Below are 27,237 nucleotides of genomic sequence, written 5' to 3' on the forward strand. Positions count from 1 at the left end.
TGTGGAGCTGTGGAGGAGTGAGGGGTGGAGCTGTGGAGCTGCGGAGGAGTGAGAGGTGGAGCTGTGGAGCTGTGGAGGAGTGAGAGGTGGAGCTGTGGAGCTGCGGAGGAGTGAGAGGTGGAGGAGTGGAGGAGTGAGAGGTGGAGCTGTGGAGCTGCGGAGGAGTGAGAGGTGGAGGAGTGGAGGAGTGAGAGGTGGAGGAGTGAGGGGGGGAGCTGTGGAGCTGTGGAGGAGTGAGAGGTGGAGCTGTGGAGCTGCGGAGGAGTGAGAGGTGGAGGAGTGGAGGAGTGAGAGGTGGAGCTGTGGAGCTGCGGAGGAGTGAGAGGTGGAGGAGTGGAGGAGTGAGAGGTGGAGGAGTGGAGGAGTGAGGGGGGGAGCTGTGGAGCTGCGGAGGAGTGAGGGGTGGAGGAGTGAGAGGTGGAGGAGTGGAGGAGTGAGGGGTGGAGGAGTGAGAGGTGGAGCTGTGGAGCTGTGGAGGAGTGAGGGGTGGAGGAGTGAGAGGTGGAGGAGTGAGAGGTGGAGGAGTGAGAGGTGGAGCTGTGGAGCTGTGGAGGAGTGAGAGGTGGAGGAGTGAGAGGTGGAGCTGTGGAGCTGTGGAGGAGTGAGGGGTGGAGGAGTGAGAGGTGGAGGAGTGAGAGGTGGAGCTGTGGAGCTGTGGAGGAGTGAGGGGTGGAGGAGTGAGAGGTGGAGGAGTGAGAGGTGGAGGAGTGGAGGAGTGAGAGGTGGAGCTATTAACATGGAGGTGTGTGGGGACAGTCTCGCTGTTGGAGCCAGCCTCTAGTGGACATTAGAGGAACTGCAGGTTGTGTCACATGTCACAACTCTTTTGATTCTGTGATGTCATCATGTTGTCGCCGTAGTTTGGTTCTGTGTAACGATGATTTGTAACGGCTTCTCTGATATTTGAACAATACACAGACTTTGTCATCTTTTTATGCCGAGTGACATCACTTCCTCCTCTGCTCTAATTACTACGACCACTAGAGGGCGCCGTCTGATCACAAACATGTTTGGCTTGTAACAAGCAGTATTGACATATGTGCACGTCTTCAGGCTGCTGTCAGCCCTAGAGTGGTCTCCTCTGGTCTGAATCAAGGACTCATGTTGTTCCAAAGTTGTATAATTGCCTAGAGTTGGTTGGTGTTCTCACGGCAGCATTTACAAGAGGACCAGATCAAATGCCTTGTGTGAGAAAGCTGCTCTTGATTGGTCAGAATTTCCATGTGGGAAAAATCCAGGAAGTAAAGCAAACGTTGAAGAAGAGTACACTTGCAAGATAAATGTGACACTTTCTAATGTCACAATGGAGGGACAACTACGCAGGTTGATTTTAGCGCTGCTCATCGTGGACTATATTGCTGTCATTGTTCATTTTAGTCAAAGCATACAGTTTGAAAACGAGGCGCGGCTCCAACTAGAAAACAATGTTTTGATGCATTGGATGTGCTGAATGTGCATATTAAGGCAGTACAGGAGGAGGTGCACATTAATAATCCTCCAGGACTGTAACATGCTCATGTTTAACCCAAACAATGTGTCATGTGACTGCAGTTGCTTCACATCCAGGTCGGAACACCTTCTCACCACAAACCAACCGCACCAGAGTTCCTTTGGAACCGGACTGAGACCACCTCTTCAAGAAGGTCTCAGTCTGGTTGTTTTGGTGTGTTCACACCTGCACAAACCAACTGAACAGGACAGGTGTGAACGCAGCCTTAATAAAAACTTTATTCAGTCGTTTTTATTGAATCATCTCATTGTAGAAACATTAATATGTCAGTTTGTCACATGATCCCCAGTTTATTTTTATTCTTTTAAATATGTTTATGTTGTTGTTCATTTACACATTTTTTTATAATTCTCGTCAGACATTGTATTTTTGTCATGTTTGTAACTTCAGGTTCCTGCTGCAGGTTTCTTCTGCGTATAATGTTCAGATGTGATGCAGATAAAGAGCTTCTGTGTGTGACGGGATATTAAGTCTAAACTCGTCCTGAGGAGTCTCCTGAATAATAAAACCGCCAGACGGCAGGATTATCGTTCTGTATTGTGTGTGTGTATGTGTGTGTGTGTGCTGCAGCTGAGACTCTGAGCATGTTCATCAGATCAACTGTCACTTTAAAAGACACAAAAACAAAACACAAGTCAAAATACAAATTACAATCTGAGTTTAATTTTCGCTCACACAGTTAAAGTGCTCCAGAATCTGTTTGGATTAAAAATGAATTCACTGATTGTACGATCAACAACACAGACGCGTCCAGACGTAAGGCTTCAGTCACACTGTGATGTCATCGCAGCTCAGGAGTCAAAAGGTCAAAACTTTTTCACATGTTGATTTGTCTGAATTATAAGATGTCATTATAATTTACATATCTCATGTTTATATGCAAATATCATCTCAGAAGCCAAAAAGAAAAAACATCCCGTATCTTTAATAATGTGACACGACAGTCGTGAGCGTGACGTCTTCTCACCTGATTTAGTCAAATTACACACGTTGTAACAGCATCATCTCGTAAATATGACTCCTGTACGTCATCACTAAAACAAATACCTGATACAATATTTTCTTAAGGGCTGTGTACAGTAAATATGACGGTGATTGAACAGGATGCAACACACAAATGATGTAATGATGTAAAAACTAGCTTCCTGTCCAACGCTCTGAATGAACACTGCAGAACGTGTTGGATCATCAGACACACAGACGAGACTCAGGCACAGTTTGTTCTGACAGAACTCATGTTCTCTGTCATTAAAGGGTTTGTCCATCTTGTCTTCGTTATGTCTCAGCACAATGTCTCTGTCCTGACAGTGACTCAGTCCGAAACAGGAAACAGAATTACAGTTACTAAGAAAACATCAGTCACAGCATCAGTGACTGTTTGTCTTTGGTGAGCGTGGAGCGACTTCTGTCGTTTTCTGTCTCTGGCATTATAAAATAATCAGTCTAGTTTCGACACACGACTCTGAGAACTGTGGGAACTTTTTATCTGATGACAACAAAAACACATGTCACAATTATGACATCATTTCCTGTGATTACAAGTCTCTGTATCATATAATCATACAACTGTTCATTATTACAGCACACAGACGTCTATTGTGACGTCAATTGTGTGTAATCGTGACTGTCCCATCTTGTATGAAATTTTCTGATCTATAAATGTGATTCATAAAAAAAGAAACAAGAATTTAATGTGATGAAACAGAGTCACAACATTTAGAAAAATCATGAGTTTGTCTATTTTTTTATTTTTAAAAAAATCTGTTTCCATCATGTTTTTGTCGCTTTTATTCCTGACCTGATAAAATTATAATTTCTGCTTCATGCATGAATCATAACTCAGAATGTTGTGACTGAAAAGACAATAAATGTTCAGATCTGTGTATTTCACTTCAGGATTTCTAGATATCATAATTCAACATATCCTTACAGAACAGTTCAAATGATATCCTACGAGTTAGCGTCCCCGCATGTCGTTACGTCCTTAATGTACAGCAACATAATTCATGTAAAGTTACGAAGGTAAGGTTTAGGAAAAGAAAAACAGTGAGGACGAATCTTGAAATTAATCAAAATTCACTCAGAGAGCACGAAGAATACAATGAACATGGTTCCAGGGGAAACTCCGCCTTCGTGACCCACCCACTTACAGACCACTCAGGAACGCCTCCTTCTTTACTCCTGTGGGCGCATTGATCCCGTGATCACAGCCTTTCAAAATATGCCAGATATGTACGAATTTGGGTGGATTACTTTTCGTAGAAAAATGTGGGAACAGTTTACGAGATCAGCCTGCATCATTATACATCGTTAGTGTTTGGTAATTACAGAATAAAATCTACTTTCAGATATTTATCGTTATTATTTCTTCCTAGTATTACTTCTACGTTTCGTATGTAAAAATCAACATTTCGTAATCATGAGAACATTTTCGTAGTCTTGTAGAGTTAGTATCTCTTAACGACAAGAAAAAATCTCTAATTATACAAGATACGATATTAGCATCTCATTATAAGAAAAAGTGTCCTCAGTATGTTTGTGCCCCCATACTGTCCTCTGTATATTTGTGTCCTCAGATTGTCCTGTAAACATGTGGACAGTCTGTGTCTCATTCCTGCAGGATGGCAGCGGTATCTCTACACCTCCTTCTCATCTTTACTGTGAAATGATGTCCGTCTCAGATTTTCCTTCACTTTGACAAACTCTGGAGCTTTCAGGTTTTCCTCCTGCAACTTCTCCTGCTGCCTGTCCCACTGTGAGAGACAAAAGATAAGGACATCATCAAGGGACGGGACGTTCAGGACATCACCAAGAGACAAAAAAGGTTCAGGACATCACCAAGAGACAATAGGTTCAGGACATCACCAAGAGACAAAAGGTTCAGGACATCACCAAGAGACAAAAGATTTGGGACATCACCAAGAGATAAAAGGTTCAGGACATCACCAGGAGACAAAAAAGGTTCAGGACATCACCAAGAGACAATAGGTTCAGGACATCACCAAGAGACAAAGGGTTCAGGACATCACAGAGAAACAACAGATTCAGGACATCACCAAGAGACAAAAGATTTGGGACATCACCAAAACACGAAAGGTTCAGGACATCACCAAAACACGAAAGGTTCAGGACATCACCAAGAGACAAAAGGTTCAGGACATCACCAGGAGAAAAAAAAGGTTCAGGACATCACCAAGAGACAAAAGATTTGGGACATCACCAAAACATGAAAGGTTCAGGACATCACCAAGAGACAACAGGTTCAGGACATCACCAGGAGAAAAAAAAAGGTTCAGGACATCACCAAGAGACAAAAGGTTCAGGACATTACCAAGAGACAATAGGTTCAGGACATCACCAAGAGACAAAAGGTTCAGGACATCACCAAGAGACAACAGGTTCAGGACATCACAGAGAAACAACAGATTCAGGGCATCACCAAGAGACAAAAGATTTGGGACATCACCAAAACACGAAAGGTTCAGGACATCACCAGGAGAAAAAAAAGGTTCAGGACATCACCAAGAGACAACAGGTTCAGGACATCACGAAGGGACAGGATGTTCAGGACATTACCAAGAGACAAAAGGTTCGGGACATCATCAAGAGAAAAAAAAGGTTCAGGACATCACCAAGAGATAAAAGATTTGGGACATCACCAAAACACGAAAGGTTCAGGACATCACCAGGAGAAAAAAAAAGGTTCAGGACATCACCAAGAGACAACAGGTTCAGGACATCACGAAGGGACAGGATGTTCAGGACATTACCAAGAGACAAAAGGTTCGGGACATCACCAAGAGACAAAGGGTTCAAGACATTACCAAGAGACAACAGGTTCAGGACATCACCAAGAGACAACAGGTTCAGGACATCACGAAGGAACAGGATGTTCAGGATATTACCAAGAGACAAAAGGTTCGGGACATCACCAAGAGACAAAGGGTTCAGGACATTACCAAGAGACAACAGGTTCAGGACATCACGAAGGGACAGGATGTTCAGGACATTACCAAGAGACAAAAGGTTCAGGACATCACCAAGAGACAACAGGCTCAGGACATCACCAAGAGATAAAAGATTAAGGACATCACAGAGAAACAACAGATTCAGGACATCACCAAGAGACAAAAGGTTCAGGACATCACGAAGGGATGGGATGTTCAGGACATTACCAAGAGACAAAAGGTTCGGGACATCACCAAGAGACAAAGGGTTCGGGACATCACCAAGAGACAAAGGGTTCAGGACATTACCAAGAGACAACAGGTTCAGGACATCACTAAGGGACAGGATGCTCAGGACATTACCAAGAGACAAAAGGTTCAGGACATCACCAAGAGACAAAGGGTTCAGGACATCACAGAGAAACAACAGATTCAGGACATCACAGAAAAACAACAGATTCGGGACATCACCAAGACACAAAAGGTTCAGGACATTACCAAGAGACAAAAGGTTCAGGACATCACCAAGAGACAACAGGCTCAGGACATCACCAAGAGACAAAAGTTTTAGGACATCACGAAGGGACGGGACATTCAGGACAGTACCAAGAGACAACAGGATCAGGACATCAACAAGAGATAAAAGATTAAGGACATCACAGAGAAACAACAGATTCAGGACATCACCAAGAGACAAAAGGTTCAGGACATCACCAAGAGACAAAAGGTTCAGGACATCACGAAGGGACGGGATGTTCAGGACATTACCAAGAGACAACAGGTTCAGGACATCACTAAGAGACAAAGGGTTCGGGACATCACCAAGAGACAAAGGGTTCAGGACATTACCAAGAGACAACAGGTTCAGGACATCACCAAGAGACAACAGGTTCAGAACATCACTAAGGGACGGGATGTTCAGGACATTACCAAGAGACAACAGGTTCAGGACATCACTAAGAGACAAAGGGTTCGGGACATCACCAAGAGACAAAGGGTTCAGGACATCACAGAGAAACAACAGATTCAGGACATCACAGAGAAACAACAGATTCCGGACATCGCCAAGACACAAAAGGTTCAGGACATCACCAAGGGACAAAAGGTTCAGGACATCACCAAGAGACAACAGGTTCAGGACATCACTAAGGGACGGGATGTTCAGGACATCACCAACAGACAACAGGTTCAGGACATTACCAAGAGACAACAGGTTCAGGACATTACCAAGAGACAAAAGGTTCAGGACATCACCAAGAGACAACAGGTTCAGGACATCACTAAGGGACGGGATGTTCAGGACATCACCAACAGACAACAGGTTCAGGACATTACCAAGAGACAACAGGTTCAGGACATCACCAAGAGATAAAAGGTTCAGGACATCACCAAGAGATAAAAGGTTCAGGACAATTAAGTGAGACATAACATTGTGTTGTTGTGTTGAGTTGTTTGTTTGTTGTACTGTTGTTGTCATTATTGTTGTTGTTGTTTAGGTGTTGTTATGTTCCCTGGGTCTACCTCCTCTGTGGTTGTATAGGTAAGGTAAAGGAGGTTGTTCGGTTAGTGTGGGGAGCAGTGAGACCTGGCATTAGGGGAGTGTCTCTGGGACGCCAGAGATCACTGTCTAGCCTCCTGGAGGTGTCGTGGGACTAACTAGACGAAACACCGGTGAAAGGAGGTTCCCACCCGATGACCCCAAAGACATGTTAGTTATCACTGCTCATGGGTCTGTATAGTTAAGCCTTGCCATAATAGCTTATTGTAGGGCTTAGGAGGATTATTCACTGAGCGCTGATCCCTTTTTTTTTTTTTTTTTTTAATTAGAGCACAAACTTCTTGTGTTTATTTGAATGTTGTTGTTGTTACCTCATCCAATCTCTGGTGTCTCTTTATCAGCTCGGCCTCCAGAGGTGAGACCTTCCTGCGAGCTTCCTCTTCCTGTTTCCTCTGTTTGATCAGCTGATCCCTTTTCCTCGACTCCAGAACTCTCTGCAGCTCCGGCTTCATCTCCACACTGACTCCGCCCCTGAACACACACACACACACACACACACACACACACACACACACCATTTATGCACAAGGCCGTGTGTTTGTGTGTTTCCTCCAGCAGGGGGCAGTGTGTCACATGTTTCTCCAGGAGCAGACTGAACTCTGTTTAAATCACTTCATCACATACATAGAATAGAATGGTACTTTATTGTCGTTAAACAAGTACGACGAAATTAAGACGGGCATCTCTCTCGTATACATAAAAACAGTATAAAAACAGACACGAAAAAAACACCAGTGGCTAATGAATAAATAGCAGTGGTTACTCAATAAATAGACACCAATTGCTGATAAATAGTCAGTAGATGTCAACATCAAGTCCAAGTCCTGGTACTGAGTGATAAAGTGCAATGTTCCTGTGTGTATGAGAGTCAGTGCAAGTTACTGTAGTGGGTACATGTTATTATTAGAACCAGTTGGAGTATCACAGTGTGGCTGTGCAGGTGGTTTGTCCAGGTGGTGTTGCCGTACCTCAGCAGAAGCTGTGGATACGTTTGGGTAGAAACCAGGCTGCCAGGACCAACACTGGGATTTAAATGTGGAACTACAACTTCCTGGTTCGTCCCATGACGCCAGTTTTTCTCCCAGAGCGAGCCACGCTGCCTGTGTGAGCAGCTCACCACAGGTCAGTGTGAAACATCTACAGATTCAGACGCTGAAAATTCAAAATCACGGTTTGTCTCAGAGGCTTCACAGCAGAGGACATCCCTCTGTCCCTCTGTCCCCTGTCCCTCTGTCCTCTGTCCCTCTGTCCCCTGTCCCTCTGTCCCTCTGTCCTCTGTCCCACTGTCCTCTGTCCCTCTGTCCTTCTGTCCCACTGTCCTCTGTCCCTCTGTCCCACTGTCCTCTGTCACTCTGTCCCACTGTCCTCTGTCCCTCTGACCTCTGTCCTTCTGTCCTCTGTCCCTCTGTCCCACTGTCCTCTGTCCCTCTGTCCTCTGTCCCTCTGTCCTCTGTCCTCTGTCCCTGTATCCTCAGACCCTGTGTCCTCTGTCCCTCATCAGGAAGGCCCAATCAGTGATCAGCATCTTGTGTTCACAGACAACCTCTTGTTCCATTTAATAAATGTCATATTTAATAAATCTGTTCTCGAAACAGAGAGAGTAAAGTGAAGCTTCAGCATTGAGCAGAGAGAAGAAAGTGAAGCTTCAACACTGAGCAGAGAAGAAAGTGAAGCTTCAACACTGAGCAGAGAAGAAAGTGAAGCTTCAACACTGAGCAGAGAAGAAAGTGAAGCTTCAGCACTGAGCAGAGAAGAAAGTGAAGCTTCAACACTGAGCAGAGAGAAGAAAGTGAAGCTTCAGCACCGAGCAGAGAGAAGAAAGTGAAGCTTCAACACTGAGCAGAGAAGAAAGTGAAGCTTCAACACTGAGCAGAAAAGAAAGTGAAGCTCAACACTGAGCAGAGAAGAAAGTGAAGCTTCAGCATTGAGCAGCGAAGAAAGTGAAGCTTCAACACTGAGCAGACAGAAGAAAGTGAAGCTTCAGCATTGAGCAGAGAGAAGACAGTGAAGCTTCAGCACTGAGCAGAGAGAAGAAAGTGAAGCTTCAGCATTGAGCAGAGAAGAAAGTGAAGCTTCAACACTGAGCAGAGAGAAGAAAGTGAAGCTTCAGCATTGAGCAGAGAGAAGAAAGTGAAGCTTCAACACTGAGCAGAGAGAAGAAAGTGAAGCTTCAGCACTGAGCAGAGAAGAAAGTGAAGCTTCAACACTGAGCAGAGAGAGGAAAGTGAAGCTTCAACACTGAGCAGAGAAGAAAGTGAAGCTTCAGCATTGAGCAGATTAGAAAGTGAAGCTTCAACACTGAGCAGAGAAGAAAGTGAAGCTTCAGCACTGAGCAGACAGAAGAAAGTGAAGCTTCAGCACTGAGCGGAGAGAAGAAAGTGAAGCTTCAGCATTGAGCAGAGAGAAGAAAGTGAAGCTTCAACACTGAGCAGAGAGAAGAAAGTGAAGCTTCAACACTGAGCAGAGAAGAAAGTGAAGCTTCAGCACTGAGCAGAGAAGAAAGTGAAGCTTCAACACTGAGCAGAGAGAAGAAAGTGAAGCTTCAACACTGAGCAGACAGAAGAAAGTGAAGCTTCAGCATTGAGCAGAGAGAAGAAAGTGAAGCTTCAACACTGAGCAGAGAGAAGAAAGTGAAGCTTCAGCACTGAGCAGAGAGAAGAAAGTGAAGCTTCAGCATTGAGCAGAGAGAAGAAAGTGAAGCTTCAACACTGAGCAGAGAGAAGAAAGTGAAGCTTCAGCACTGAGCAGAGAAGAAAGTGAAGCTTCAGCACTGAACAGAGAAGAAAGTGAAGCTTCAGCACTGAGCAGAGAGAAGAAAGTGAAGCTTCAGCATTGAGCAGAGAGAAGAAAGTGAAGCTTCAACACCGAGCAGAGAGAAGAAAGTGAAGCTTCAACACTGAGCAGAGAGAAGAAAGTGAAGCTTCAACACTGAGCAGAGAGAAGAAAGTGAAGCTTCAACACTGAGCAGAGAGAAGAAAGTGAAGCTTCAACACTGAGCAGAGAAGAAAGTGAAGCTTCAGCACTGAGCAGAGAGAAGAAAGTGAAGCTTCAGCATTGAGCAGAGAGAAGAAAGTGAAGCTTCAACACTGAGCAGAGAGAAGAAAGTGAAGCTTCAACACTGAGCAGAGAGAAGTGAAGCTTCAGCATTGAGCAGAGAGAAGAAAGTGAAGCTTCAACACTGAGCAGAGAGAAGAAAGTGAAGCTTCAACACTGAGCAGAGAAGAAAGTGAAGCTTCAGCACTGAGCAGAGAAGAAAGTGAAGCTTCAACACTGAGCAGAGAGAAGAAAGTGAAGCTTCAGCATTGAGCAGAGAGAAGAAAGTGAAGCCTCAACACTGAGCAGAGAGAAAAGAAAGTGAAGCTTCAGCATTGAGCAAAGAGAAGAAAGTGAAGCTTCAGCACCGAGCAGAGAGAAGAAAGTGAAGCTTCAGCATTGAGCAGAGAGAAGAAAGTGAAGCCTCAACACTGAGCAGAGAGAAAAGAAAGTGAAGCTTCAGCATTGAGCAGAGAGAAGAAAGTGAAGCTTCAGCACTGAGCAGACAGAAGAAAGTGAAGCTTCAGCACCGAGCAGAGAGAAGAAAGTGAAGCTTCAGCATTGAGCAGAGAGAAGAAAGTGAAGCCTCAACACTGAGCAGAGAGAAAAGAAAGTGAAGCTTCAGCATTGAGCAGAGAGAAGAAAGTGAAGCTTCAGCACCGAGCAGACAGAAGAAAGTGAAGCTTCAGCACCGAGCAGAGAGAAGAAAGTGAAGCTTCAGCATTGAGCAGAGAGAAGAAAGTGAAGCTTCAGCACTGAGCAGAGAAGAAAGTGAAGCTTCAGCATTGAGCAGAGAGAAGAAAGTGAAGCTTCAGCATTGAGCAGAGAGAAGAAAGTGAAGCTTCAGCACCGAGCAGAGAGAAGAAAGTGAAGCTTCAGCATTGAGCAGAGAGAAGAAAGTGAAGCTTCAGCATTGAGCAGAGAGAAGAAAGTGAAGCTTCAACACTGAGCAGACAGAAGAAAGTGAAGCTTCAGCACCGAGCAGAGAGAAGAAAGTGAAGCTTCAGCACCGAGCAGAGAGAAGAAAGTGAAGCTTCAGCACTGAGCAGACAGAAGAAAGTGAAGCTTCAACACTGAGCAGAGAGAAGAAAGTGAAGCTTCAACACTGAGCAGAGAGAAGAAAGTGAAGCTTCAACACTGAGCAGAGAGAAGAAAGTGAAGCCTCAACACTGAGCAGACAGAAGAAAGTGAAGCTTCAACACTGAGCAGACAGAAGAAAGTGAAGCTTCAACACCGAGCAGAGAGAAGAAAGTGAAGCTTCAACACTGAGCAGAGAAGAAAGTGAAGCTTCAGCATTGAGCAGAGAGAAGAAAGTGAAGCTTCAGCACTGAGCAGAGAAGAAAGTGAAGCTTCAGCATTGAGCAGAGAGAAGAAAGTGAAGTTTCAGCACTGAGCAGAGAAGAAAGTGAAGCTTCAGCACCAAGCAGAGAGAGAGAGAGAGAGAGAGAGAGAGAGAGAGAGAGAGAGAGAGAGAGAGAGAGAGAGAGAGAGAAAAGTGAAGCTTCAGCATTGAGCAGAGAGAAGAAAGTGAAGCTTCACCACTGAGCAGAGAGAAGAAAGTGAAGCTTCACCACTGAGCAGAGAGAAGAAAGTGAAGCTTCAGCACTGAGCAGAGAAGAAAGTGAAGCTTCAGCACTGAGCAGAGAAGAAAGTGAAGCTTCAGCACTGAGCAGAGAGAAGAAAGTGAAGCTTCAGCACTGAGCAGAGAGAAGAAAGTGAAGCTTCAGCACTGAGCAGAGAGAAGAAAGTGAAGCTTCAGCACTGAGCAGAGAAGAAAGTGAAGCTTCAGCACCGAGCAGAGAGAAGAAAGTGAAGCTTCAGCACTGAGCAAAGAGAAGAAAGTGAAGCTTCAGCATTGAGCAGAGAGAAGAAAGTGAAGCTTCAACACTGAGCAGAGAGAAGAAAGTGAAGCTTCAACACTGAGCAGAGAAGAAAGTGAAGCTTCAGCACTGAGCAGACAGAATAAAGTGAAGCTTCAACACTGAGCAGAGAAGAAAGTGAAGCTTCAACACTGAGCAGAGAGAAGAAAGTGAAGCTTCAACACTGAGCAAAGAGAAGAAAGTGAAGCTTCAACACCGAGCAGACAGAAGAAAGTGAAGCTTCAGCATTGAGCAGAGAAAAGAAAGTGAAGCTTCAACACTGAGCAGAGAGAAGAAAGTGAAGCTTCAGCATTGAGCAGAGAGAAGAAAGTGAAGCTTCAGCATTGAGCAGAGAGAAGAAAGTGAAGCTTCAACACTGAGCAGAGAGAAGAAAGTGAAGCTTCAACACTGAGCAAAGAGAAGAAAGTGAAGCTTCAACACCGAGCAGACAGAAGAAAGTGAAGCTTCAGCATTGAGCAGAGAGAAGAAAGTGAAGCTTCAACACTGAGCAGACAGAAGAAAGTGAAGCTTCAACACTGAGCAGAGAAGAAAGTGAAGCTTCAACACTGAGCAGAGAGAAGAAAGTGAAGCTTCAGCATTGAGCAGAGAGAAGAAAGTGAAGCTTCAACACTGAGCAGAGAGAAGAAAGTGAAGCTTCAACACTGAGCAAAGAGAAGAAAGTGAAGCTTCAGCACTGAGCAGAGAGAAGAAAGTGAAGCTTCAACACTGAGCAGAGAGAAGAAAGTGAAGCTTCAACACTGAGCAGAGAGAAGAAAGTGAAGCTTCGGCATTGAGCAAAGAGAAGAAAGTGAAGCTTCAACACTGAGCAGAGAGAAGAAAGTGAAGCTTCAACACTGAGCAAAGAGAAGAAAGTGAAGCTTCAACACTGAGCAAAGAGAAGAAAGTGAAGCTTCAGCACTGAGCAGAGAGAAGAAAGTGAAGCTTCAACACTGAGCAGAGAGAAGAAAGTGAAGCTTCAGCACTGAGCAAAGAGAAGAAAGTGAAGCTTCAACACTGAGCAAAGAGAAGAAAGTGAAGCTTCAGCACTGAGCAGAGAGAAGAAAGTGAAGCTTCAACACTGAGCAGAGAGAAGAAAGTGAAGCTTCAACACTGAGCAGAGAGAAGAAAGTGAAGCTTCAACACTGAGCAGAGAGAAGAAAGTGAAGCTTCAACACTGAGCAGAGAGAAGAAAGTGAAGCTTCAACACTGAGCAGAGAAGAAAGTGAAGCTTCAACACTGAGCAGAGAGAAGAAAGTGAAGCTTCAGCATTGAGCAGAGAAGAAAGTGAAGCTTCAACACTGAGCAGAGAGAAGAAAGTGAAGCTTCAGCATTGAGCAGAGAGAAGAAAGTGAAGCTTCAACACTGAGCAGAGAGAAGAAAGTGAAGCTTCAACACTGAGCAAAGAGAAGAAAGTGAAGCTTCAGCACTGAGCAGAGAGAAGAAAGTGAAGCTTCAACACTGAGCAGAGAGAAGAAAGTGAAGCTTCAACACTGAGCAGAGAGAAGAAAGTGAAGCTTCAGCATTGAGCAGAGAGAAGAAAGTGAAGCTTCAACACTGAGCAGAGAGAAGAAAGTGAAGCTTCAACACTGAGCAAAGAGAAGAAAGTGAAGCTTCAGCACTGAGCAGAGAGAAGAAAGTGAAGCTTCAACACTGAGCAGAGAGAAGAAAGTGAAGCTTCAACACTGAGCAGAGAAGAAAGTGAAGCTTCAACACTGAGCAAAGAGAAGAAAGTGAAGCTTCAACACTGAGCAGAGAGAAGAAAGTGAAGCTTCAGCACTGAGCAGAGAGAAGAAAGTGAAGCTTCAACACTGAGCAAAGAGAAGAAAGTGAAGCTTCAACACTGAGCAGAGAGAAGAAAGTGAAGCTTCAACACTGAGCAGAGAGAAGAAAGTGAAGCTTCAGCACTGAGCAGAGAGAGCAAACATTTACTGTCTGTTAATTGTAAATCTGATTTCTGACATTTGCCCTCAGACACCACAGACTCTGATGTTACTACTCACTGAATACATCACATGACCGTCACACACATGTTGGAGGAGGAGACACTGATGACACGCAGGTTCAGTCCTGATCATCTTCCTCTGGTGTGTCTCAGTGCGTCGCCCAGTGTCGTGCATCTGTTGTGTAAAGTTGTGAGTTTTAGTTGATGATGTAAATGAGTGTGTGTGTGTGTGTGTGTGTGTGTGTGTGTGTGTGCGTCCTCCAGCTTCACTCTTCCTCCTGAATAATAAACTGAGGAGAAAAAGCCAACCTTGCTTTGCTCGCAGCATTGGAGCTGAGAGTGTGAATGCGCGACTGTGGAGGTGAAAACTTTCCCAGCGTCCTCGGCTGCAGGCCTGCGAGGTGGGAGGCTGTTGCTTAGCAGCATCTGCTCGTGTCCTCAGAAACTTCACACGATCTGAGCTTCAGAGGACAGCAGCAAGTCTGATTCTCTCCACGTAAGTAAAGACAAATACTGCTCTCTGATTGGTCAGCGTGTGTCAGTCAGACAACACTGGTTCAAGTTTGAAGTGAAACTTCACAGCGCACGTTCAGCAAAACATGAACACATGAACACATGTAGTTAAGAACATGAACCTGAAGTATTCATTCATTTATAAAGCATTTGAAACAGTTTAAAACAAAGTTCAGCTGCTACTCGTCCCCTCCTTTCTCTTAAAGTTGTCCTTATAATCTTTATTTTATTTGTCAAAGTGGACACTATTTTGTGAGATCAATATTCATGTTGTTTGACATATGAGCAGAATTATGTCTGAGAAAATCGTTATTTATTAGATTTATTATTTTATTGGTTGTTTTTTATAAGCATCTGAAATGTATAGAAATTGAAACTGTGTCCTCACATGTGCACGTAAACCAGCTCTCACACACACTCTTACCGTTTGCAGCTGCTCATCAGCTCTCGGTGAAGCTCCTGGTGACTCTTTGACGCTTTGACAGGATTCACCAGTTTCTTGGGTTTGATGAGGTCGCTGTCCTCGTCTCCCTCCAGGTAGTCGGGCTGGGGGACGTAGCCGGACACCGGGGACGGTTTCGTGTAGAGGCCATCGGACCGGTGCTGCTGCAGGTCTGCGTAAGCTGACGCTGTGGACATGAGGACACGAGGGCACAATCAGGAGGTTGCTCAGATCAAATGGATTAACGATCATTTAAACTCTGCAGAGGATGAACCCTTTAGATTTTATAGACTCCTCTGGCGCCCCCCTCAGGACAAACCTGACATCTGCTCTGAATCTTCATGGTGTTTGTTCATATTGTGGATGTAATGAACACTGCAGCCTGCAGGGGGCGCTAGCAGAAACATGCTGTCAAGTTGTTTTCAGGTTTTAGCCTGAGCTAGTGTGCATGTCTCTGTACGTCCAGCGTCTCCGTTTGTGTGCCAGAAGAAAAGACAGATTAACGGGCATCTGATCCGAGCCCTCAGATATTCTGGGAGACAGAGATCAGATGTCATACAGTCCACCTCACACAATGACCTCTTTCTCAAGTGCAACCAGAGACCAGCGTCCACCGCTGCTTCATATTTCAATATAATGAGCTATTTCAATTAAATGAGCTCCGGATGCAGCACATGGCCACAAGTATGTGGACAGCTGCAGGGACAGCATCCACTGTCCTGGTCTCAGACTGTCCTCCAGATGTTGAAACAGCTGCAGAGATCAGACTCTAAAACGTCAGTGAGGTTTAAAGTGGACGCTGCTGCTCAACAGTCCGACCTGCTCCTGTCGTCACATTTTACTGATCAGTCAATCTGCATAAAAATCATATTCTGATAATCGATTAATCGTGAGTCAGAAGCAGAACATCGGCTCGTCTTCTCAACTCAACTTTATTCATAAAGCACCTTTCATACAAACACGAAGCCCAAAGTGCTTCAAATGGAAAAACACTGCAGTGACACCTGAACATCACGTTTGACAGGACCAGAAAAAATGACAACCACAAGACAATAAAATATTAAACAAAAAAAAACAGATGATTTAAGGTCCACAGATCAGTGAATAAATACAACAGATTAAAAATGAGAGGAGAGATGAAATAAATTTAAAAATCCAAACTGTTCCCTCACATTGAATAAAGTCTTTAATTTACTTTTTAAAATCATCGTCTGGATCAGTTTGTCTGCTGACTCGCCTGCTTCTCTGTTTTATATCACAGCAGTTTAAAGAATCCCATAATAACCTCTGATCAAACTGTCATTCACTGAGAGAGAACTCGACTCCTCCTCTTTTGTTCAGGACATTTGTCCAATCACAGCTCACTTCAGAGAGAGGGCATTCCTATTGGCTGTCTACAGATGCAGACGAGCGTGCACGTCCCTTCAGACAGTGACAGTCTGATTCAGGGGAGAAGAATCCTGCAGAGGAAGTTTCTGTTCCAGCAGCGACAACAACTGTTTACACTGCAGAGCAACACGAAACAGGAAGTGGGACTGATCAGAGTCCTCAATAAAACACAGCTTCATGTTTATGTAGCACAGTGTGTCCTCCGCCTCACTGCCCGCCGCTACAGACCACCTCACAGCAGCTGTGAAGACCGACCCCGAGTCGATCCAGACAGATCAACTCCGACTCAGAGGGACCGCATAGCCCCGCCCCCCCGCCAGCTCAGCAAACATTCTGTTGCTGCAACACGTCCTCACTGTGACCTTGTCACATGTCCACGTTTGGTCATGGACTTTCCACGTCCTTTTAAAAAGGTTCTATGTTTCCCGCTTGGTTGAGCAGGAAACATAGAACCTGGGAAACATAAAACCTTTTATGTGTAAGTGGGGAACATAGAACCCTTTTTGCAGGGTTGTGGGGAACATAGAACCCAGGAAACATAGATACGCTCCCGTTTCAGAGAGCACTCTGAAGGCCCCGTGTATAAAATGATTTTTGGTTGTTTCTTTTTTACTGTAGATAGTTACTAACATGAGTCATCCTCACACAATACAATACTACTGACAATCTAGTACATTACTACAGGCTTGGAGGAAGGTCTGAAGAGCTTGGGTTACAGTTAGGGCTGATGAGACCAACCCGTTCTCATTCATGCACAGGTTACTATTCACACAACCCTGGAGAGTTTTTGTATCTTTATGACTCTTGGTTTTGGGATTTTATGTCAGCACGACAGACATTCAATCAGAATCTGTTTTATTAGCCAGTGCAAGCATACAAAGAGTGTGTCTTGGTGTTTGCTCCCAAAAACACGCAACACAGAAGAATAAAGACAGAAAAAAGTAAACCAATAATAACAATAATTAAATAAGCAAAAATAATATTTAAATGATATTGAAATTTTAAAATCTATTTACAGAGTGGAATGGCAGCCTAGTAGTCCGGAAATGGTGAATAAAACATGAAATGAAATATTGGCTGTACAGAGGAAATATGGTCTGAGTTATGGACAAAGAAATGAAGTGTATGAAATATATGACGTGACAAGAGCAACAATGTGCATAAATAATTAACTGATGTATCAGTGGAAGTTGAATGCAATGCACAAACTAAGTCCAGTTTGATGAAATAATATGAAAGTGACAAGTGCAGGGATTAAATGAGGGATGTGGAATGTAAAGTCCGGTTTAAACGCGCCCCATCCGCCCACAGCACAATGCTCTTAAAGCTCTACGCTATCAAAAGCTGGCAAAATACATTTATTTTATTTCATGGCCTTGACATTAATCTGTCATATTGTTGAGTTATCAAGGACACTTCTGTGTTTTTGTGTGTGTACAGGAATGTTGAAGATATCATTGAGGAAACGAGGTTGACGTGACGTTGTTGAATCAGGGACTCCGTGTGTCCACCATGACAATGGATCATAATTGACTTTACATTGGCATTGTTTCCGTGGTACCGGCACGTACTTTTAACTCATTACGTGCCGAATGCGGTGTTAAGAGGTCGTGGTCATTTCACGTATGTCTGTGAGACCAGGTTGGACTCTGCTGACCTACACACTCTGCAGGGTATTTCAGTTCATCTTAGCTTGATAAATGATGCTTGTTTAACTGGATCTGTTGTGTGGACTCCTGCTTGTCCCATTCACTGAGCCAGTTTGTGACAAAGGTGAAGGATCAGAGATGAAGAGGCTGAAGTTCAGAGTTTACAAAAAGTAAGACACTATTAGCACTGACAGCCCGAGTCTGTGACTGTGTCTCGTACGGTCAGCTTCAGACGTGCTGTTGTAGACTTTACTCTGCGTCCTAAAACGGTGACATGATGAGGTGGAACTGAGCGTCTGACCGGTGGTGATTCAGAGAGGAGCAACACAGGAAGTCTGGACCGACTATGAGATATTATTTGGTTTGGTATCGACCTGAGACAGGATGTGCAAACTAAAGCCTCTCTGTAGTTTATCGACGTCTCTGTGAGTGCCTGTTATCTGGTTACAACACTGTCTGACTGCACCTCGGCTGGGAACACATGTGATCATGTTACACGGTAATGTCAGAACATAACGTCTCTTCTCTTTAACGCTGACAATAAAATCAGATCAGACCTGCTGTCGCAGCTCAAAGCATCTTCAACCAGAAACTGTGTGAGGCGTCACATCGTCTGTGAGGATCATTTACAGAATATAACAAGCTGTGTTCCTGATCTGCGCTCACAGCCCATAATATGAACTGTTTTAAAAGATAAATGAGGTTCAGACTTGATGGACACTTTGGTGATTGTTGTGACATTTTACAGACTTTGATGATCAGATGATCCTCATGGACGCCCTGATTTGCTCTGGATCACTGTGACGCTCTGTACGTGGGATCTCAGCTGCAGCTGGTACAGAACGCTGCTGTTACTGTGCATTCACACCAAAAGCGTCATGAGCGTCATGAGCGTCATAAGCGGCTGGCAGCCATTAATTTTCAATGTATGCTTGCTACGAAGGGCGTCTGGAGCGTCGGCGGCAGCGAGCGGCGCGTCACTGTGAAGTTGAGAGAAGCTCAACTTTATGCAAATGAGCAGCGCCGCTGCCGAAGCAGCAGCCAATTGCAGACTGGGATTCGGGTACGGAGGTCTGGGTGAAATTCACTGTGGAGTTGCCGGGTTTGCAGGACTCTGTGGACCCAGACGGCCCGACGGCTCCGGGCCCCATGTTTCCTCAGCAAATATGCCGATGCAACAAAGGAGACTTCCGAAAGTGTGATTAATGAGCTCCCGCTTATTTATCACCAATTACATTTGTCAGTGGTCCTACGCGCCAACAGGAGAGTAAAATCATAATTATAAAGGACTCATAAAGGTTATGTGACTGTGTTTATTAGCGTTATTTTAATTGTGCAATGAAAGTCATGGATAATACAAAGTGAAGACATAAATGATATTTGTTCATCCTTGTAAAGTGAACAGCTGTGTCAGCCTTGATGGACACATCTGTAGCAGCTGGCCCCGCCCCTTTGACTGCTGCAAGCGCCTGCTGGAGCTGCTGCCAGGCAGCGCGATGCATTTGGTGTGAATGCACAGTTAGACTTCTAACTGGTCCGCGGAGAACAGACCACATCACAGCTGTACTGGTTACCTGACAGGTGTTGGTCTGAGTTTAAGGTGTTATCTTAAACTCAGACCAACACCTGTCTTTAAAGCCTTTCCCAGCAGCTCTCAGACTGCTCCTGGCCGTCCTGTGATCCAGACTGAGGGTGAAGGATGATGGTGCGTTCGCAGTCTTCCGCCCCAAAGCTTTGGAACAGTTTAGACGTGTTTAAATCAAAGCTGCAGCCCCACGTTTTCTGAGGCCTTTGATTGCGTGGTTAGAGCCCAGATGCAGCACCACAGACAAGATGGGCTGTTTGTAATGGCCTTTAATAAACCAGTTGCAGAGCACAGGATGAACTGATAAGTGTAACAACAAGAAAGGTCAACCTCTTGGCTGGAGGCCTCCCGAGACATGAGATGAGTCTAAAAGCTTTGGTGAGCCACGTAGAGGCAGAGGGAAGGAGAGTCTCTGACATCTGCTTGATGCACACACACCAGACAGTTCAACTGTGAGCAGAGGTACCGTGACAAAACAGGTGGGAGATGTCGTCAGGCGAGCAGAAGATCCAACACAGGTAGGAACATGTGAGGGGTGACGTACTGATGGGGAGCAGACAGTAGGTCGGTCGGGCCAGGCGAGGAGGCGAGGAAGCAGCAGTGACAATGAGAGGATGCAGAATGTGCAGCCCTGTGGCGAGGTAACCTACAGCACAGGAAATCACAGGCAGCAGACCGGACAAACTCACAACATAGAGCTGAGTGACAGTCTCTCCTCACAGCCACAGGAAACAGGTGAACAGACACCAGGAACGAGGAAGCAGAACTCTTGGTCTGGAGGAAGTTACCAGGGAGCAGACGAAGCAGGAGAGTCAGAGGCAGGCGAAGTCGACAACAAGGAATAAACGCTGGAAGGATCAATCTGTGAGTCTTTGTACTGACAGGAGGTAATGATCCACAGGCGACAGCAGTTGGCTTGATGAGGTGGGCATGGTGGACCGACAGGAGCAGGAGATGTGTGGACAGGTGATAGGCTGGCAGGTAGGTGTGGCGTTCTTTGTGCCCAGTGTGTTTGGGCTCCATCAGATTACAGCTGAATACATTATATTCAAATATATGAACACTGTTAAGATAGAAACATGTTTCTGTATGTTAGACACATGACCTCATCACATGACATCACATCACTTCACATATGAACACGCTCTGCAGGCTGTTCTCATCACACCTCACTCTGATCAGCTGATGGAGCACATTGATTTTTCATGTCTTCAAATCTCTGATTCAGTTTTGGATGAAATCAGTGGCTCTGCTTTTAACTCCACTTCCTGTCTCTGAGGATCACGTTATCTGCACTCTGCTGATGATGTCTGTTGGTGCTCACTGTGAACCAGCTTCCCTCAGGCTGAACAGACTCAGAGTTTCTCAGCTCAGGCTCAGTCAGCTCAGAGATCAGGATCAGAGTTTGTTGAGCCTGCTTTCTGAAACAGAGCCCAGGACGTGTGAAGGGAGCTCCTATTGGCTCAGTGAGGTGTCAATCAAAAGGTCAGGAGCTGGCCTCCATTTTTGTAACATATTTACATACACAGGACATCACCATGCCATTCATTCATTCATTTAGCTCAGCCAGTAAATTCCCCCTCACCACGCCCACCTGTCAGCCTATCACCTGTCCACACATCTCCTGCCGCTCCACCACACCCACCTCATCAGGCCAGCTCTGTTCACCTGAGTCTCATCACACCCTGCCGGTACATATGCTCAGCTTCACAGACCCTGGGTGTCAGATTGGTCCCATGAAGGATGGGATGACTCCTTGTTACTGACCTCACCTGTCTCTGACTCACCAGGTAAACTCCTCAGCCGTCTGTCCTCGACCACCAGCTCTGCTTCTGTGTTCCTGGTGTCTGTCCGTCTGTCCCCCTCGGCTGTGTGGAGTTTCTCCCTGACTATTCTACGACGTTTATGAGTTTACCTGCTCAGCTTCCTGTGACACAGTGTGTCTGCACCTCCGACATCCCTCAGCTCCATCACTGGTTCCTGGACTCCTCTGCTCACCTGATGACCTCTCCTACCTGCTCCCTCACCGTACTGCTGCTCAGAGTCAAACTGTTTCCTGTTTGTGTGCGTCCTGAGACTTCCCTGCCATCAGCCTCACCTGGACTCAACCTGAGTGTCGGGAGGTGTCGAGCCGAGGAGATAAAGGTTTCACTGTTTCACCTGCCTGTTTCATGCTCATTAAAGACCTTTACAAACTGTCCTGTTGTCTGAGGAGCTGCAGTGAAGTCCGACCAGACCTGTTACAGAAGAAGACAATGACGGATCATATGTGTATGTGAGGCAAATTGTGATTTGTGATATTGGGCTTTATAAATAAAATTGAATTGAATTGAAATTGAATGTGTAGAAATCTGCAGCAGCTGGATATCTGTGGAGGGAATCATGAGTCTGTCAGTGTGTCAGAGATGAACTGGGAGCTGTGACTCAGTCTGGATAATATGATCTGTTAGTAACTATTATTATGCTTCACAAGTGAGTTAGAACTGTTTGTTTGTTGTTTATCTGACAGAAGTGTTTACTGAGCCCGCTGTGGTGGGTGTGTCTTCAAATGTTCAGTATTAATGGAGCTGAGTAGCGGAGCTCTCCAACAATATGTCATCTGAGTAAAACCTCATAAACAACCACAGATACAGCTGCTGATTAAATATTGAGCCCACTGTCACTCTGAAGTCGTTGAAACCCAGCACTTGGGCAGTGACTGGCGGCATCGGCATGACACACATCTGGGCACCGTTATAGTCTAATGGCACCCAGACGTGTCGTGGGGAAATATGGCAGGACAAGGAGGAAGGTTAAAGAGGCAAAAGTCTGACTGGGGCGGGTGGGAAGGGTAGATGGGTCCAACAAACACTGACGAACCAGGGCTAACACTGAGTGGTGCTCACTTCCTGTAAGACTGTAAAGCAAAACTTTGTCTTTTTATCCTAAACGTAACCACGTGTGTGTGTTGCTGAAGGAAAAAAACATCTGTTGGTGGTGTTGTGCCAATGTAGTGCTTTTATTTTGAAAGAGATTGTGTGCAAACTGTACATTTCCTGTGAAAACAGAAGTGTATTTTGAAAACAGACAATGCATGTAACAGGCTGAAGTTGACACGGCATCCCAGAACGTCAACAACCAACACACCCAGGGTACCTTGGACGTCATATGTGGACGTGGAAAGTCCATGACCAAACGTGGACATGTGACGAGGTCACAGTGAGGATGATGATGAGGTATGATAATCATCTAATAAAACGGTAGTAGGTCTCACAGACGGGCCAATAATTATGTCAGATAATTTGATAATTTGTAATTATGTTAAACCACCTTCCCAACAAAGAAAATGAAAATACCTCAAACTAAACTGAGCACATCAACAGTGACGACTGCAGGAGTGTGTAACAGAGGACAGGTGGATACATTCAGCAGACAGTAGGTCTGTTCCAACATTTCCTCAGCTGAATAAACCCCATCAGCTGTTTTTGGGATTGTTGCAGACTGAAGGGACTCATTTCATAGCAGCCTCTATCAATACATATAAATACATGTTGCTGACTTTACAGGTGATTTTTTTTCTATGATGGTGCTTTAAATTTCGTTATTCATCGTCCTCCGCATATCTGGGTCCGGGTCGCGGGGGCAGCAGCCTCAGCAAAGAAGCCCAGACAGTCCTCTCCCCAGCCAACTCCGTCAGCTCTTCCGAGGGAACCCCGAGGCGTTCCCAGGCCAGCCGGGTGAGGGTTGGAACGTAGATCGACCGGTAAATCGAGAGCTTCGCTTTCTGGCTAAGCTCCCTCTTCACCACAACGGACCAGTTAAGCGTCCGCATCACTGCTGACGCCGCCCCAATCCACCTGTCAATCTCCCGCTCCATCCTACCCTCACTCGTGAACAAGATCCCGAGATACTTAAACTCCTCCACCTGAGGAAGGACCTCCCCCCTGACCTGGAGTGGGCAATCCACCCTTTTCCAGCTGAGGACCATGGCCTCAGACTTGGAGGTGCTGATTCTCATCCCAGCCGCTTCACACTTGGCTGCGAACCGTCCCAGCGAGAGCTGGAGGTCACTGTTTGATGGAGCTAGGAGGACCACGTCATCTGCAAAAAGCAGGGACGAGATCCTCCTGTCACTGAACCTGACACCCTCCACCACTCGGCTGCGCCTAGAAATTCTGTCCATGAAAGTTATGAACAGAACCAGTGACAAAGGGCAGCCCTGGTGGAGTCCAACCCTCACCGGGAACAGGTCCGACTTACTGCCAGCCACGCGAACCAGACTCGTGCTCCTTCAGTACAGGGACTGGATGGTCGTAAGCCTTCTCCAAATCCACAAAACACATGTGGACTGGTTGGGCAAACTCCCATGCCCCCTCCAGCACCCTGGTGAGGGTAAAGAGCTGGTCCATGGTTCTGCGTCCAGGACGAAAACCACATTGCTCCTCCTCAATCTGAGGTTCAACTATTGATTGGACCCTCTTCTCCAGCACCCTGGAGTAGACCTTACCGGGTAGGCTGAGGAGTGTGATCCCCCTGTAGTTGGAACACACCCTCTGGTTCCCTTTCCGCTTTTCATTTGTATTTAAATATTTCTTTTTATGACGTGTCAGTAAGCTACACATCTACCTGTATTACACCCACCTCATCAACTAATCACACCACAGGATGTCAAAGGTCACCAGTGACCAATCATATTTGAGGACTGGCTCTGTGGGTAGGGTCTCACACAGGTGTGAAAAACAGAGGTCTGTGGGAAAGTGAGGAACTGAAGAACAGGAGGAGCCTCAGCTGTGATTTTCAGAGTTTACACAAGTGAACGAATCATCTGTGGAGTCCAGTGATTCACAAAAACATCTGTCAATGAATCACATGAGCAGAAAAGATAACTGTTCAAACACAGAGGCTGAAGTCTGCTGTCGTCTGACACAAACACTCAGCTCACTGAGTGACATGTTGCAAAAGACGAGTCTGAACTGTGACACTATTGATCAGAGAAAAAACACCAGAGAACATCAGACCAAACCGGGGCTAAAACATTTTGTCTCCATGTCTCTACATTTCTTTAATTCTTCTGATCATAATGTTTTTTTTATTATGTAACAATCTCAACATAGTACGTTGATCTAAACTCCCACTCAAATCACGTTTCTCTGCCAGCTCTTCATCATCCTACGCTCCCTTCGTTCACACCAGCCTCATAGTGCTTCATTATCACTTAGCAAAACACTGCTCTCCAACACATGACTCAAGACTTGAATTATTCATAAAGTGTAAATCATCAAATCAGAATATCCTGATAATACAAGCATACAGCCAACGGTGGAAAGTCATTATCACTCAGGTAGTAAATATTTCCATTTTATGCCACTAAACAAATAATTTACTGGTTGTTAACATCATTCACACAAAACCAACAGTAATTATATAAAATATGATGCATTGTTGTAGATGAATCCACCCAACACTACAGTTTGAGTTAAAACTACCTCCACCTTGATACAGAAATGATTCTGCAGTTTGATTTAAGTATGCCTTTTTTTTTTTTTTTTTTACAATTCTTGTATTAATATTTTTACTTTGAGTAAAAAGTCTGAGTACTTTTATTAAATACCACTGTCCACCCAACAAATCTGCATAAGCCTCATGTTCAGGTCCTGAAATAACAACTCACACAGTTATAAAACACTCTCCATCTAACCCAGGAATTTATTCTGAATTATGACAAAAGATTATTTAAACTCCAGTTCCACAATAACAAAAACAAATAGTTTTCATTAATAATCTTATTTATGTTGGAGATGTTTTTGGTTTTGTTTTTATCCTGCAGACTCTTCCACATTTTCACCAATCACACACAGACAGATTCAATCCAACGTAAAACACAGAATAAACTACATAAAACACATAATAACGAGTTCACAACAGAGTGAAACACTGAAAGGTCAAATATTCCAGTTATTAGGAAACTAACCGATCACAGCTCACACTCACAAGTCACCAATGAAGCAGTGTAAAATCACATGTCAGCTCAAAGCTTCAGGAGGATCCAGGATCAGAGTCCGTCCTCCTCTGGGTCTTACCAGACTTCACCATCCCCTCCCTGGCTGTGGTGGACTGCTGAGGGCTGCTGCAGCTCCTCTGATCCATCTGATCCATCTGATCCCGGTCCGGATGATCCTCCTGTGTTTCAGTGTGTGTGGACCTTCATCCTCTCTGTAGGAGCAGCAGCGCTCCTCTCCTCCCAACTGAGTCATGCTGAGTGTAAAACAACAGTCACATGATCCTCCCAGTGTTTCCCCTCCTCCTCCTCCTCCTCCTCCTCCTCCTGAAGCAACCCTTCTGCCTCTATCTAACCTGCTCTCAGCCTTTTCCCACGCTGCCTGCAGCTCCAGCAGGTTTCATGGATTCAAATAAAAAACAATGAAGATGGTGAAAAGCTGAAAACCACAGAGTTCATCCTCTGAGGAGAAAGTCCAGCCGTCAGGATAAATGTTGGTGTCGAACGTTTCTGAAAATCCCAGAGATGTTTCATTTGTATATATTTTAGATATTTTTCAGGCATTTTTGCCTTTAATTGATAGGACAGTGAAGTGTGAAAGGGGGAGAGAGAGGGAGAGACATGCAGCAAAGGGTCACAGGCTGGAGTCAAACCTGGGCTGCTGTGGCAACAGCCTTGTACATGGGGCGCCTGCTCTATCCACTAAGCCACCGACACCCCTCATTTGTATATTTTTATATAGTGGAAACACTGAATTTTTGCCTTTCAACAATAAAAACACCAACGGACGCTGAGCAGCACACATGCAGCAGAAAACACAGCCACAACTCTCTGATTAAAACCAACATTCATCGACATGAACGGTGCTGGAAACGTCGCAGTGACTCACTGAAAAACACCCTTGTGGCACAAACGCTGCAGAAACTGCGCGACAACTCTTAAAAAACACCTTTGTTGACACTAACACTGCTGAAAACACCTAAAAACACCCTCATTCTGTGGCACAGACGCCACTGGAAACACAGCAACGATTAGCAAAACACCAACCCTGTTCAGTGATGCACATGGTGCTGGAAATGCAGCGATGGCTCACTAAAAACCACCCGTCTGTTTACAACAGACTCCCAGAATGCCCCACTGTTCTTTGACAGTAACCTGAGAGGGACAAACTTACCTCTGCCATTTGGGTGCTTTCCATTTTTCACACACTGCTGCTTCAGTGGAGGTTCGTGGTCGATGCTGTACGCCTTCTGGAAAACAGAAGAAGAAGAGAAGGAGAGACTGAGGAAGACGTGAGGATGAGTGATGTCAGAAACTCTGCTGAGCGTCACACTTTGTGTTGGAGGAAGAAAAGCATCCGAACCATGTGACATCAGAGCAGAGGAAGAAGTCACACACACACAGGAAGTTAGTTTTCATAGTGGCCAAAATGTGGAATTACACCATCACATGACACCCTGCGGCCCAGAAACACTTTTCCCTCATGGTGAAAGAAACGTCTGTAAATCAATGGATACCTTTTTCTTTTTTCTTTTTTTGATCATCACAATCCTGAGATATCACACACACACATGATTACGTTTAGCCAACACACACACGTGGTTACGTTTAGCCAACACACACACGTGGTTACGTTTAGCCAACACACACACATGGTTACGTTTAGCCAACACACACACGTGGTTACGTTTAGCCAACACACACACGTGGTTACATTTAGCCAACACACACGCGTGGTTACATTTAGCCAACACACACACATGTGGTTATGTTTAGCCAACACACACACGTGGTTACATTTCGCCAACACACACACGGTTACATTTAACCGAC

The 27,237-nt window shown here is 45.1% G+C and overlaps 1 protein-coding gene across 2 annotated transcripts in view; it reads right to left on the reverse strand.

Annotated features, from left to right (window-relative positions):
* Positions 1–2,151: 2,151 nt before the first annotated feature.
* The window catches only part of LOC117257529 (protein FAM107B), a 38,554-nt gene continuing 13,468 nt past the window's right edge, over positions 2,152–27,237 (reverse strand). Inside the window, exons 2-5 of one of the 2 annotated variants that reach the window (XM_033627787.2) lie at positions 26,579–26,654; positions 14,787–14,991; positions 7,327–7,486; positions 2,152–4,263 (exon numbers count right to left, since the gene is read on the reverse strand). In XM_033627787.2, the coding sequence (XP_033483678.1) occupies positions 4,147–4,263; positions 7,327–7,486; positions 14,787–14,991; positions 26,579–26,654 (558 nt within the window). In that variant the 3' untranslated portion in view covers positions 2,152–4,146. Of the gene's footprint in view, positions 4,264–7,326; positions 7,487–14,786; positions 14,992–25,486; positions 25,658–26,578; positions 26,655–27,237 lie in introns of those variants that run through there. The other variant, XM_033627789.2, reaches the window with a different exon arrangement.

Source organism: Epinephelus lanceolatus, chromosome 1 (genome assembly GCF_041903045.1).
Source record: "Epinephelus lanceolatus isolate andai-2023 chromosome 1, ASM4190304v1, whole genome shotgun sequence".
In the NCBI taxonomy this organism is placed as follows: Eukaryota; Metazoa; Chordata; class Actinopteri; order Perciformes; family Serranidae; genus Epinephelus; species Epinephelus lanceolatus.